Source organism: Hemiscyllium ocellatum, chromosome 46 (assembly GCF_020745735.1).
Source record: "Hemiscyllium ocellatum isolate sHemOce1 chromosome 46, sHemOce1.pat.X.cur, whole genome shotgun sequence".
Lineage (NCBI taxonomy): Eukaryota > Metazoa > Chordata > Chondrichthyes > Orectolobiformes > Hemiscylliidae > Hemiscyllium > Hemiscyllium ocellatum.
In genome coordinates, this window is record NC_083446.1 from 5,342,960 (window position 1) to 5,358,018 (window position 15,059).

The 15,059-nt window shown below is 46.9% G+C and overlaps 1 protein-coding gene across 2 annotated transcripts in view; it reads left to right on the top strand.

The window, feature by feature from the left end:
• LOC132836325 (serine/threonine-protein kinase MRCK alpha-like) overlaps positions 1 to 15,059 on the top strand; it is a 148,687-nt gene that overhangs the window by 59,929 nt on the left and 73,699 nt on the right. For both annotated transcript variants that reach the window (XM_060855755.1, XM_060855756.1), the window contains exons 11-12: positions 1,027 to 1,137; positions 8,293 to 8,411. In XM_060855755.1, coding sequence (XP_060711738.1) covers positions 1,027 to 1,137; positions 8,293 to 8,411 — 230 coding nt within the window. The remainder of the gene's footprint in view (positions 1 to 1,026; positions 1,138 to 8,292; positions 8,412 to 15,059) is intronic.

A 15,059-nucleotide genomic window follows, 5' to 3' on the forward strand; every position in this document is an offset into this window, starting at 1 on the left:
AATCGAGGGGTCTGGTGGGGTTAATATACAGAATAACAGATACCCGGGAGTGAGTTACAGACTGGAATCTAATCGAGGGGTCTGGTGGGGTTAATATACAGAATAACAGATACCCAGGAGTGACTTACAGACTGGAATCTAAAAGAGGGGTCCGGTGGGGTTAATATACAGAATAACAGATACCCAGGAGTGAGTTACAGACTGGAATCTAACTGAGGGGTCTGGTGGGGTTAATATACAGAATAACAGATACCTGGGAGTGAGTTACAGACTGGAATCTAATCGAGGGGTCCGCTGGGGTTAATATATAGAATAACAGATACCCGGGAGTGAGTTACAGACTGGAATCTAATCGAGGGGTCCAGTGGGTTTAATATACAGAATAACAGATACCCGGGAGTGAGTTACAGACTGGAATCTAATCGAGGGGTCCGCTGGGGTTAATATACAGAATAACAGATACCCGGGAGTGAGTTACAGACTGGAATCTAACTGAGGGGTTCGGGGTGGTTTATATACAGAATAAAATACCTGGAAGTGAGTTACAGACTGGAATCTGATTGTGGGGTTCTGGAGGTTTACATATAGAACGGTACATTCCAGTGAGTAAATAATAGGTTGGAATCTACTCAAAGTGCTTTTGCAAATGTATCCAGAAAAACAAACCCTTTGGGATTGAGTGAGAGACTGGAATCTAATCAAGGGATCTGCGTGCTTCATAAATAAAATAACACTTATGAACTTAATCGAATTGAGTGTCTTGCATAGGATTTTCATCAGAATGTGTGAGTTGGCTTCCAATCCAGGGTTTCAGGGAGATTACAGTGAATCCTTCTCAGTCACGTGGGTCTAAGCATGTTAACAGTCTTACAGTGTACATGGACAGCTGTGGCTGTTACCCCTGGGGCATTGCAATGAGGTTGATCAGTGATCTGCACTGATTTCTCTCTGAGGAATCACTGAGCGGTGGGGGCCACATGACCTTTAGCCCTCTGCGATTGTTAACTTTCTCTCTCCATGTGACAGAATCTCTGCAGAAAGCCGCAGTCGGTCACAGCAGCTCAGGGACGGCCAAGAAAGAAATGGAAATCAAAAGTCTGAAAGAAGAAATGCAGATCCTGAAAACGAGACTGGCAGGTAAGCCCCGGGTTCACCGTGTTCGTATCAATCCAGCAAACCGGCAGACTACTGCCTTCACTGAGCGTTAGCGCCCATGGATTCAGCGGTGGAATATTGGCAGAGGGTGGAGGATTGGTTAAACAATAGAAAACAGAGAGTTGGGGTGAGGCAGGAGATTTTCAGGATGGCAGTCTGTAACTAGTGGAGTGCCACAGGGGTCAGTGCTGGGCCACAATTATTTATAACAGACGTGAATCATAAAGTCCCCACAGTGTGGAAATAGGCGCTTTGGCCCAACAAATTCAGATTAACCCTCTGAAGAGTAATCCACCCAGACCTATTCCCCGAACCTACTACTTTACATTTACCCCTAACTAATGCATCTAACCTACACATCCCTGAACACCATGGACAATCTAGCATGGCCACTCCACCCTAACCTGCACATCCCTGGACACTATGGGGCAATTTAGCACGGCCAATCCACCCTAACCTGCACATCCCTGGGCACCATGGGGCAATTTAGCACGGCCAATCCACCCTAACCTGCACATCCCTGGGCACTATGGGACAATTTAGCACGGCCAATCCACCCTAACCTGCACATCCCTGGACACTATGGGACAATTTAGCATGGCCAATCCACCCTAACCTGCACATCCCTGGGCACTACGGGACAATTTAGCACGGCCAATCCACCCTAACCTGCACATCCCTGGACACTATGGGGCAATTTCCTGTGGCCAATCCATCCTAACCTGCACATCCCTGGGCACTATGGGACAATTTAGCATGGCCAATCCACCCTAACCTGCACATCCCTGGACACTATGGGGCAATTTAGCACGGCCAATCCACCCTAACCTGCACATCCCTGGGCACTATGGGACAATTTCCCATGGCCAATCCAACCTAAGCTACACATCCCTGGGCACTATGGGACAATTTAGTACGGCCAATCCACCCTAACCTGCACATCCCTGGGCACTATGGGGCAATTTAGCATGGCCAATCCACCCTAACCTGCACATCCCTGGGCACCATGGGGCAATTTAGCACGGCCAATCCACCCTAACCTGCACATCCCTGGGCACTATGGGACAATTTAGCACGGCCAATCCACCCTAACCTGCACATCCCTGGACACTATGGGGCAATTTCCTGTGGCCAATCCATCCTAACCTGCACATCCCTGGGCACTATGGGACAATTTAGCATGGCCAATCCACCCTAACCTGCACATCCCTGGGCACTACGGGACAATTTAGCACGGCCAATCCACCCTAACCTGCACATCCCTGGACACTATGGGACAATTTCCTGTGGCCAATCCATCCTAACCTGCACATCCCTGGGCACTATGGGACAATTTAGCATGGCCAATCCACCCTAACCTACACATCCCTGGACACTATGGGGCAATTTAGCACGGCCAATCCACCCTAACCTGCACATCCCTGGGCACTATGGGACAATTTCCCATGGCCAATCCACCCTAACCTACACATCCCTGGGCACTATGGGACAATTTCCCATGGCCAATCCAACCTAAGCTACACATCCCTGGGCACTATGGGACAATTTAGTACGGCCAATCCACCCTAACCTGCACATCCCTGGGCACTATGGGACAATTTAGCATGGTCAATCCACCCTAACCTGCACATCCCTGGGCACTATGGGACAATTTAGCATGGCCAATCCACCCTAACCTGCACATCCCTGGGCACTATGGGACAATTTAGCACGGCCAATCCACCCTAACCTGCACATCCCTGGGCACTATGGGACAATGTAGAATGGCCAATTCACCCTAACCTGCACATCCCTGCGCACTATGGGACAATTTAGCACGGCCAATCCACCCTAACCTGCACATCCCTGGGCACTATGGGACAATGTAGTATGGCCAATTCACTCTAACCTGCACATCCCTGGGCACTGTGGGACAATGTAGTATGGCCAATTCACTCTAACCTGCACATCAGGATGGCAAAGATGATTTGCGATAGGAGTGAGAGAAGCAGGGTAGTTGTCATGGGGGATTTCAACTATCCAAATATTGACTAGGATCACTACAGTACGAGTACCATGGATGGGTTAATTTTTGTCCAGTGTGTGCAGGAGGGCTTCTTGACATAGTATGTAGACAGTCCAACAAGGGGCGAAGCCACTTTAGGTTTAGTACTGGGTAACGAGCCTGGCCAGGTGTTAGATTTGGAAGTAGATGAGCTCTTTGGAGACAACGATCACAATTCTGTCAGGTTTACTTAAATGATGGAAAGGGATAGGTGTACTCCACTGAGCAAGAGTTCCAGCTGGGGGAAGGGAAATTACGATGCAATTAGGAAAGATTTAGGAAGCGTAGAATGGGGAAGGAAGCTGCAGGGGATGAGCACATTAAAAATGTGGAGCTTATTCAGGGAAAAGCTCCTGTGTGTCCTAGATAAGTGTGTACCTGTCAGGCAGGGAGGAAGATATAGAACGCGTGAGCCGTGGTTTACTAAGGAAGTGGAATCCCTGGTCAAGATGAGGAAGAAGATTTATGTTAGGACAAAATGTGAAAACTCAGTTAGGATGCTTGAGGGTTACAAGGAAGTCAGGAAAGACCTAAAAAGAGAGCTCAGAAGTGCCAGGAGGAGACATGAGAAGTTGTTGGCAGATAGGATCAGGGTTAACCCTAAGGCTTTCCATAGATATGTCAGGAATAAAAGAATGACGAGAGTTAAATTAGGGCCAATCAAGGCTAACAGTGGGAAGTTGTGTGTGGAGTCAGATGAGATAGGGGAAACACTAAATAAATATTTTTCAACAGTGTTCACTATAAAAAATGAAAATGTTGGCGAGGATGATACAGAGATACTTGCATCTAGACTGGAAGAGATTGAGGTTCACAAGGAAGAGGTATTAGAAATACTGCAGAGTGTGAAAATAGACAAGTCCCCTGGGCCGGATGGGATTTATCCTAGGATCCTCTGGGAGCCAGGGAGGAGATTGCCAAGCCTTTGGCATTGATCTTCAAATCATCATTGTCTACAGGAATTCTGCCTGAGGACTGGAGGATAGCAAATGTGGTTTCCTTGTTCAAAAAGGGTAGTAGAGCCAACCCTGGTAATTACAGACCAGTGAGTCTCACTTCAGTTGTTGGTAAAGTGTTGGAAAAGTTTATAAGAGATAGGATTTATAACCATCTAGAAAAGAATAATCTGATCAGGGACAGTTAGCACGGTTTTGTGAAGGGTACGTCGTGCCTAACGAATCTTATTGAGTTTTTTGACAAAGTGATCAAACAGGTAGATGAGAGTAAACCAGTTGATGTGGTGTATATGGATTTCAGCAAGGCGTTCAATAAGGTTCCCCACAGTAGGCTATTGTACAAAATGCAGAGGAATGGGATTATGGGAGACATAGCAGTTCGGATCAGTAATTGGCTTGCTGAAAGGAAACAGATGGTTCTAGTTGATGGAACATGTTCATCTTGGTATCCAGTTACTAGCGGCGTACTGCAAGGGTCGGTGTTGGGTCCACTGCTGTTCGTCATTTTTATAAATGACCTGGCTGAGGGCTTAGAAGGGTGGGTTAGTAAATTTGTGGACGACACTAAGGTCGGTGGAGTTGTGGATAGTGATGAAGGATGTAGTAGGTTGCAGAGAGACATAGGTAGGATGCAGAGCTGGGCTGAGAGGTGGCAAATGCAGTTTAATGTGGACAAGTGTGAGGTGATACACTTTGGCTGGAGGAATCAGAATGCTAAGTACTGGGCTAATGGTAGGATGCTTGGGAGTGCAGTTGAGCAGAGAGATCTCGGTGTCCATGTACACAAATCCCTGAAAGTTGCCACCCAGATTGACAAGGTTGTTAAGAAGGCATTCAGTATTTTGGCCTTTATTAATAGAGGGATTGAGTTCCGGAACCAGGAGGTTATGCTGCAGCTGTACAAAGCTCTGGTACGGCCACACTTGGAGTATTGTGTTCAGTTCTGGTCACCTCATTATAAGAAGGATGTGGAAGCTTTGGAAAGGGTGCAGAGGAGAGTTACTAGGATGTTGCCTGGTATGGAGGGAATGTCTTACGAGGAAAGGCTGAGGGCCTTGAGGCTGTTCTCATTAGAGAGAAGAAGGTTGAAAGGTGACTTAATAGAGACATACAACATAATCAGAGGGTTAGATAGGGTGGACAAGGAGAGCCTTTTTCCAAGTATGGGGACGGCAAACACGAGGGGCCACAACTTTAAAGTGCGGGGAGATAGGTATAAGACAGCTGTCAGAGGTAGGTTCTTTACTCAGAGAGTAGTAAGGGTATGGAATGCTTTGCCTGCAACGGTAGTAGATTCGCCAAGTTTAAGGGCATTTAAGTCGTCATTGGACAGGCAAATGGACGTACATGGAATAGTGTAGGTGGGATGGGCTTCAGATTAGTATGACAGGGCGGCACAACATCGAGGGCCGAAGGGCCTGTACTGCTGTAATGTTCTATGTTCGATGTTCTATGTTCTATATCCCTGAACACCATGGGCAATCTAGCATGGCCAATCCACCCTAACCTGAGCATCTTTGGACTGTGGGAGGAAACCGGAGCACCTGGAGGAAACCCACGCAGACACGGGGAGAGTGTGCAAACTCCACACAGACAGTCATCCAAGGCTGGAATCAAACCTGGAGCCCTGGTGCTGTGAGGCAGCAGTGCTAACCACTCAGCCACCGTGCTCAGTGATCATAGAGTCAAACAGCACAGAAACATGCCCTTCGGTCCAACTCGTCCTGATGTGGAAAGTGGAATTCCGGCAGCCCGGGTTATGTTTGATACAAGAATAGGTGGGAAGGCAAGTTATAGGAAGACTATGATCAAACTGGAGAGGGTTGAGAAGAGATTTACCGGGATGTTGCAGGGTATGGAAGGTTTGCGTTATAAAGAAAGGCTGGGTAGGCTGGGACATTTTTCACTGGAGCGTAGGAGGTTGAGAGGTGACCCGATAGAAGTTTATAAAATAAGGAGAAGTATAGTTAGAGTTGAGGGGTAGGTCCCTTTTCCCCAAGATGGGGGATTTCAAGAATAGGGGGAACATTTTTAAGGAGAGAGATTTTAAAACAATGTAAGAAGCAGTTGTTTTTTAAGGGAGGGTGGTTTGTGTGTGGAATGAACTTCCTGAGGAAGTGGTGGATGTGGGGACAATTACAACGTTTAAAAAACATTTGGATAAGGACACGGATAGGAAACGGTTTGGAAGGATTTGGGCCAGGAGCAGGCAGGTGGGGCTAGTTTAGTTTGGAGATTATGTTTGGCATGGAACAATTTAGAAGTGTCCACGCTAAATTGCCTGTAGTGTGAGGTGTAGGGGAATGGGTCTGTGTGGGTTGCTGTTTGGAGGGTCGGTGTGGACTTGTTGGGCCGAAGGGCCTGTTTCCACGCTGTAAGTAATCTAAAAAAATTCCACAGACTGGTTGGACTGAAGGGTCTGTTTCCGTGCTGGATGACTTGATGGCACAAGAGGGATATCGAATGGGCAAAAACTTGGCAGGCAGAATATTTGAGTTTGGCAGGAAGAACAGAGGAGCTGAATATTATTTCAATGGAGAAAGACTGCAGAAAGCTGCAACGCGGAGGGGTTTGGGGTGAATCACAAAAAGCTAACATCCCGTGTTCAGCAGGTAATAGGGAAGGTAAGTGGGATGGTGGCCTTTATTTCAAAAAGAATGAAAGATAAGGCTGGAGATGTCTTACTGAAACTACACAAGGAACCAATTAGATCACACACTTGGAGTACAGTTTGGTTCCTTCATCTGAGGAAAGGCTGGAGTATGTCATAAAGAGATTCACAAGATTGATTCCAGGTCTGGATATGTTTTTTTAACGAGGAGAAAGTGAGTACATTGGGACTGAACTCTTTGGAGTTCAGAAGATTGAGGGTCTGTCGGATGGAAACACACAAAATTGTTACGGGATTTGACAGGGGAGATGTGGAACGGTTGTTTCCCCTTGTGGGAGAGTCGATGACCAGAGGGCATCAGGGCATCAGGTAAGGGAATCAGACGCTTAGACAGAGATGAGGAGGAATTTCTTATCTCAGCTGGGAGTGGATCCGTGGAATTCCTTGTCCCAGAGGGCTGTGAGGCTGGGTCGTTAAGTATATTCAAGGCTGAGAGACACTGGTTTTGAATCAGGATGGATCATTGGGAAAAGGCAGGAAAATGGAGTTGAGGATTACCTGGTCAGCCATGATCTCATTGAATAGCTCAGTGGACTCGATGGGCTGAATGGCCTCCTTCTGCTCCCATGCCTTATAGTTTTACAGACTAATAAACAGTGGGATAGTGTTGAGGGATCTTTACACTGTCTAATTCTATGCTGTATCACCATGGGAGTGTTTGATAATGGACAGTGTAACGGGAGTTTTTCTCTGTGCCTAACCCCATGCTGTCCCTGTCCTGGAGAGTGTTTGATGGGGGGCAGTGTAGAGGGAGCTTTACTCTGTATCTAACCTCGTGCTGTCCCTGTCCTGGGAGTGTTTGATGGGGGATAGTGTAGAGGGAGAGCTTTACTCTGTATCTAACCCCATGCTGTCCCTGTCCTGGGGAGTGTTTGATGGGGGTACAGTGTAGAGGGAGAGCTTTACTCTGTATCTAACCCCATGCTGTCCCTGTCCTGGGGAGTGTTTGATGGGGACAGTGTAGAGGGAGCTTTACTCTGTATCTAACCCCGTGCTGTCCCTGCCTTGGAAGTGTTTGATGGGGGTACAGTGTAGAGAGAACTTTACTCTGTATATAACCCCGTGCTGTCTCTGTCCTGGGAGTGTTTGATGAGGGTACAGTGTAGAGGGAGCTTTACTCTGTATCTAACCCTGTGCTGTCCCTGTCTTGGAGTAACCAACACAGATGCAGTGACAGTAACAGTTAATGGCTGTGGAATTTGTGGGACTTAGTGGGTTTGTGGGGGTTGGGGGGAGTTTATCGAGTGAAGTGGAAGGGACATGTTAAGACGGTGCACCCAATTAAGCTTTGTGGTCTTCGCGTCCCTGACCTGTGGGGTCCTACCTGTTTTGTCGCTTCGTCTTTGACCAGCCCGCACACACCTCCACCCACACTAACAGCCCTCTGAGATCTCACCCTCCTCTAAGAAACTCCTCAGGACGCTGGGTTCTGAGACTCACAGGCCTGTTGTGTTTTTTTTTCCCAGAGAACCAGCTGGATAATGATGAGCAGGTCAAGAGGAAGAGTGAGTCGGAGAATCACCAGCTCCGAACCCTGGAGAAGCAGCTGAAGACCCTGAAACAGGAGAAGGAGGAAATCTATAAGGTACCAAAGCCAGCTCAGCCCGGGCCTCTGACTCTTCCCAGACCCTGGGTGGGTGACTCCCAGATCAGCAGAGAATCCGGCCTCTTCCCCCAGTTGTCCGATTATAACAGCGTTTCTGGCTTTTGATGGGATCCAGGTCATCTGGAGGAGGTTTCTGATGTATATGCAAGAGAAAATCAACAGGACACCTCTTCAGCCTATCAACATCTAACATGGGCATTCCATTATCTTTAGTATTTCTATCACAAGTTAGTATCCCCTACCTCTCACCTAATCCTCTCAATCTTCCCTTTCCATAAACAGCAAGCCTTGCTGTCTGTAGCATTAATCTCTAACTGACCCTCAGCCCCATTAATCTCTAACTGACCATCAGCCCCATTAATCTCTAACTGACCCTCAGCTCCATTAATCTCTAACTGACCCTCCGCCCCATTAATCTATAACTGACCCACAGCCCCATTAATCTCTAACTGACCCTCAGCTCCATTAATCTCTAACTGACCCTCAGCGCCATTAATCTCTAACTGACCCTCAGCCCCATTAATCTCTAACTGACCCTCAGCCCCATTAATCTCTGACTGACCCTCAGTGCCATTAATCTCTAACTGACCCACAGCCCCATTAATCTCTAACTGACCCTCAGCCCCATTAATCTCTAACTGACCCTCAGCCCCATTAATCTCTGACTGACCCACAGCCCCATTAATCTCTGACTGACCCTCAGTGCCATTAATCTCTAACTGACCTACAGCCCCGTTAATCTCTAACTGACCCCCAGCCCCATTAATCTCTAACTGACCCACAGTCCCATTAATCTCTAACTAACCATCAGCCCCATTAATCTCTAACTGACCCTCAGCTCCATTAATCTCTAACTGTCCCACAGCCCCATTAATCTCTAACTGACCCTCAGCGCCATTAATCTCTAACTGACCCTCAGCCCCAGTAATCTCTAACTGACCCTCAGTGCCATTAATCTCTAACTGACCTACAGCCCCGTTAATCTCTAACTGACCCCCAGCCCCATTAATCTCTAACTGACCCACAGTCCCATTAATCTCTAACTAACCATCAGCCCCATTAATCTCTAACTGACCCTCAGCTCCATTAATCTCTAACTGTCCCACAGCCCCATTAATCTCTAACTGACCCTCAGCGCCATTAATCTCTAACTGACCCACAGCCCCAGTAATCTCTAACTGACCCTCAGCCCCATTAATCTCTGACTGACCCTCAGTGACATTAATCTCTAACTGACCCTCAGTGCCATTAATCTCTAACTGACCTACAGCCCCGTTAATCTCTAACTGACCCCCAGCCCCATTAATCTCTAACTGACCCACAGTCCCATTAATCTCTAACTAACCATCAGCCCCATTAATCTCTAACTGACCCTCAGCTCCATTAATCTCTAACTGTCCCACAGCCCCATTAATCTCTAACTGACCCTCAGCTCCATTAATCTCTAACTGACCCACAGCCCCATTAATCTCTATCTGACCCTCAGTGCCATTAACCTTTAACTGACCCTCAGTGCCATTAATCTCTAACTGAACCACAGCCCCATTAATCTCTAACTGACCCTCAGTGCCATTAATCTCTAACTGACCCTCAGATCCATTAATCTCTAACTGAACCACAGCCCCATTAATCTCTAACTGACCCTCAGTGCCATTAATCTCTAACTGACCCACAGCCCCATTAATCTCTAAATGACGATCAGCCCCATTAATCTCTAACTGACCCTCAGCGCCATTAATCTCTAACTGACCCACAGCCCCAGTAATCTCTAACTGACCCTCAGCTCCATTAATCTCTAACTGACCCACAGCCCCATTAATCTCTATCTGACCCTCAGTGCCATTAACCTTTAACTGACCCTCAGTGCCATTAATCTCTAACTGAACCACAGCCCCATTAACCTTTAACTGACCCTCAGTGCCATTAACCTTTAACTGACCCTCAGCTCCATTAATCTCTAACTGAACCACAGCCCCATTAATCTCTAACTGACCCTCAGTGCCATTAATCTCTAACTGACCCACAGCCCCATTAATCTCTAAATGACGATCAGCCCCATTAATCTCTAACTGACCCTCAGCTCCATTAATCTCTAACTGACCCTCAGTGCCATTAATCTCTAACTGACCCTCAGCTCCATTAATCTCTAACTGACCCTCAGTGCCATGAATCTCTAACTGACCCACAGCCACATTAATCTCTAACTGACCCTCAGTGCCATTAATCTCTAACTGACCCACAGCTCCATTAATCTCTAACTGACTCTCAGTGCCATTAATCTCTAACTGACCTACAGCCCCGTTAATCTCTAACTGACCCTCAGTGCCATTAATCTCTAACTGACCCTCAGCCCCATTAATCTCTGACTGACCCTCAGTGCCATTAATCTCTAACTGACCCTCAGCTCCATTAATCTCTAAATGACGATCAGCCCCATTAATCTCTAACTGACCCTCAGCTCCATTAATCTCTATCTGACCCTCAGTGCCATTAATCTCTAACTGACCCTCCGCTCCGTTAATCTCTAACTGACCCTCAGTGCCATTAATCTCTAACTGACCCTCAGCTCCATTAATCTCTAACTGACCCTCAGTGCCATTAATCTCTAACTGACCCTCAGCTCCATTAATCTCTAACTGTCCCACAGCCCCATTAATCTCTAACTGACCCTCAGCGCCATTAATCTCTAACTGACCCACAGCCCCAGTAATCTCTAACTGACCCTCAGCCCCATTAATCTCTAACTGACCCTCAGCTCCATTAATCTCTAACTGACCCACAGCCCCATTAATCTCTATCTGACCCTCAGTGCCATTAACCTTTAACTGACCCTCAGTGCCATTAATCTCTAACTGACCCTCAGCTCCATTAATCTCTAACTGACCCACAGCCCCATTACTCTCTAACTGACCCTCAGCTCCATTAATCTCTCACTGACCCTCAGCCCCATTAATCTCTAACTGACCCTCAGTGCCATTAATCTCTAACTGACCCACAGCCCCATTAATCTCTAAATGACGATCAGCCCCATTAATCTCTAACTGACCCTCAGCTCCATTAATCTCTAACTGACCCTCCGCCCCATTAATCTATAACTGACCGTCAGTACCATTAATCTCTAACTGACCCTCAATGCCATTAATCTCTAACTGACTTACAGCCCCATTAATCTCTAACTGACCCTCAGCCCCATTAATCTCTAACTGACCCTCAGCCCCATTAATCTCTGACCCTCAGTGCCATTAATCTCTAACTGACCCTCAGCTCCATTAATCTCTATCTGACCCTCAGTGCCATTAATCTCTAACTGACCCTCCGCTCCGTTAATTTCTAACTAACCCTCAGTGCCATTAATCTCTAACTGACCCTCAGCCCTATTAATCTCTAACTGACCCTCAGTGCCATTAATCTCTAACTGACCTACAGCCCCATTAATCTCTAACTGACCCTCAGCTCCATTAATCTCTAAATGACGATCAGCCCCATTAATCTCTAAATGACGATCAGCCCCATTAATCTCTAACTGACCCTCAGCTCCATTAATCTCTATCTGACCCTCAGTGCCATTAATCTCTAACTGACCCTCCGCTCCGTTAATCTCTAACTGACCCTCAGTGCCATTAATCTCTAACTGACCCTCAGTGCCATTAATCTCTAACTGACCTACAGCCCCATTAATCTCTAACTGACCCACAGCCCCATTAATCACTAACTGACCCCCAGTGTCATTAATCTCTAACTGACCCTCAGCTCCATTAATCTCTAACTGACCCTCAGCGCCATGAATCGCTAACTGACCCACAGCCACATTAATCTCTAACTGACCCTCAGTCCCATTAATCTCTAACTGACCCACAGCTCCATTAATCTCTAACTGACTCTCAGTGCCATTAATCTCTAACTGACCTACAGCCCCATTAATCTCTAACTGACCTACAGCCCCGTTAATCTCTAACTGACCCACAGCTCCATTAATCTCTAACTGACTCTCAGTGCCATTAATCTCTAACTGACCCACAGCTCCATTAATCTCTAACTGACTCTCAGTGCCATTAATCTCTAACTGACCCACAGCCCCACTAATCTCTAACTGACCCTCAGCTCCATTAATCGCTAACTGACCCTCCGCCCCATTAATCTATAACTGACCGTCAGTACCATTAATCTCTAACTGACCCTCAATGCCATTAATCTCTAACTGACCCACAGCCCCATTAATCTCTAACTGACCCTCAGTGCCATTAATCTCTAACTGACCCTCAGCCCCATTAATCTCTGACTGACCCTCAGTGCCATTAATCTCTAACTGACCCACAGCCCCATTAATCTCTAACTGACCCCCAGCCCCATTAATCTCTAACTGACCCTCAGTGCCATTAATCTCTAACTGACCCACAGCCCCATTAATCTCTAACTAACCATCAGCCCCATTAATCTCTATCTGACCCTCAGTGCCATTAACCTTTAACTGACCCTCAGTGCCATTAATCTCTAACTGACCCTCAGCTCCATTAATCTCTAACTGACCCACAGCCCCATTACTCTCTAACTGACCCTCAGCTCCATTAATCTCTCACTGACCCTCAGTGCCATTAATCTCTAACTGACCCACAGCCCCATTAATCTCTAACTGACCCACAGCCCCATTAATCTCTAAATGACGATCAGCCCCATTAATCTCTAACTGACCCTCCGCCCCATTAATCTATAACTGACCGTCAGTACCATTAATCTCTAACTGACCCTCAATGCCATTAATCTCTAACTGACCCACAGCCCCATTAATCTCTAACTGACCCTCGGTGCCATTAATCTCTAACTGACCCTCAGCCCCATTAATCTCTATCTGACCCTCAGTGCCATTAATCTCTAACTGACCCTCAGCTCCATTAATCTCTAAATGACGATCAGCCCCATTAATCTCTAACTGACCCTCAGCTCCATTAATCTCTATCTGACCCTCAGTGCCATTAATCTCTAACTGACCCTCCGCTCCGTTAATTTCTAACTGACCCTCAGTGCCATTAATCTCTAACTGACCCTCAGCCCTATTAATCTCTAACTGACCCTCAGTGCCATTAATCTCTAACTGACCCTCAGCTCCATTAATCTCTAACTGACCCTCAGTGCCATTAATCTCTAACTGACCCCCAGCCCCATTAATCTCCAACTGACCCACAGCCCCATTAATCTCTAACTAACCATCAGCCCCATTAATCTCTAACTGACCCTCAGTGCCATTAATCTCTAACTGACCCTCAGCTCCATTAATCTCTAACTGTCCCACAGCCCCATTAATCTCTAACTGACCCTCAGCGCCATTAATCTCTAACTGACCCTCAGCCCCATTAATCTCTAACTGACCCTCAGCCCCATTAATCTCTAACTGACCCACAGCCCCATTAATCTCTATCTGACCCTCAGTGCCATTAACCTTTAACTGACCCTCAGTGCCATTAATCTCTAACTGACCCTCAGCTCCATTAATCTCTAACTGACCCACAGCCCCATTACTCTCTAACTGACCCTCAGCTCCATTAATCTCTAACTGACCCACAGCCCCATTAATCTCTAAATGACCCACAGCCCCATTAATCTCTAAATGACCCTCAGCCCCATTAATCTCTAACTGACCCTCAGCTCCATTAATCTCTATCTGACCCTCAGTGCCATTAATCTCTAACTGACCCTCCGCTCCGTTAATTTCTAACTGACGCCCAGCGCCATTAATCTCTAACTGACCCCCAGCGCCATTAATCTCTAACTGACCCCCAGCCCCATTAATCTCTAACTAACCATCAGCCCCATTAATCTCTAACTGACCCTCAGCTCCATTAATCTCTAACTGACCCACAGCCCCATTAATCTCTATCTGACCCTCAGTGCCATTAACCTTTAACTGACCCTCAGTGCCATTAATCTCTAACTGACCCCCAGCCCCATTACTCTCTAACTGACCCCCAGCCCCATTAATCTCTAACTGACCCTCAGTGCCATTAATCTCTAACTGACCATCCGCCCCATTAATCTCTAACTGACCCACAGCCACATTAATCTCTAACTGAACCTCAGCCCCATTAATCTCTAAATGACCCTCAGTGCCATTAATCTCTAACTGACCCTCAGCTCCATTAATCTCTAACTGTCCCTCAGCTCCATTAATCTCTAACTGACCCACAGCCCCATTAATCTCTAACTGACCCTCAGTGCCATTAATCACTAACTGACCCTCAGCCCCATTAATCTCTCACTGACCCTCAGCGCCATTAATCTCTAACTGACCCACAGCCCCAGTAATCTCTAACTGACCCTCAGCCCCATTAATCTCTAACTGACCCTCAGCCCCATTAATCTTTAACTGACCCTCAGTGCCATTAATCTCTAACTGACCCTCAGCTCCATTAATCTCTAACTGACCCACAGCCCCATTACTCTCTAACTGACCCTCAGCTCCATTAATCTCTCACTGACCCTCAGCCCCATTAATCTCTAACTGACCCTCAGTGCCATTAATCTCTAACTGACCCACAGCCCCATTAATCTCTAAATGACGATCAGCACCATTAATCTCTAACTGACCCTCAGCTCCATTAATCTCTAACTGACCCTCCGTCCCATTAATCTATA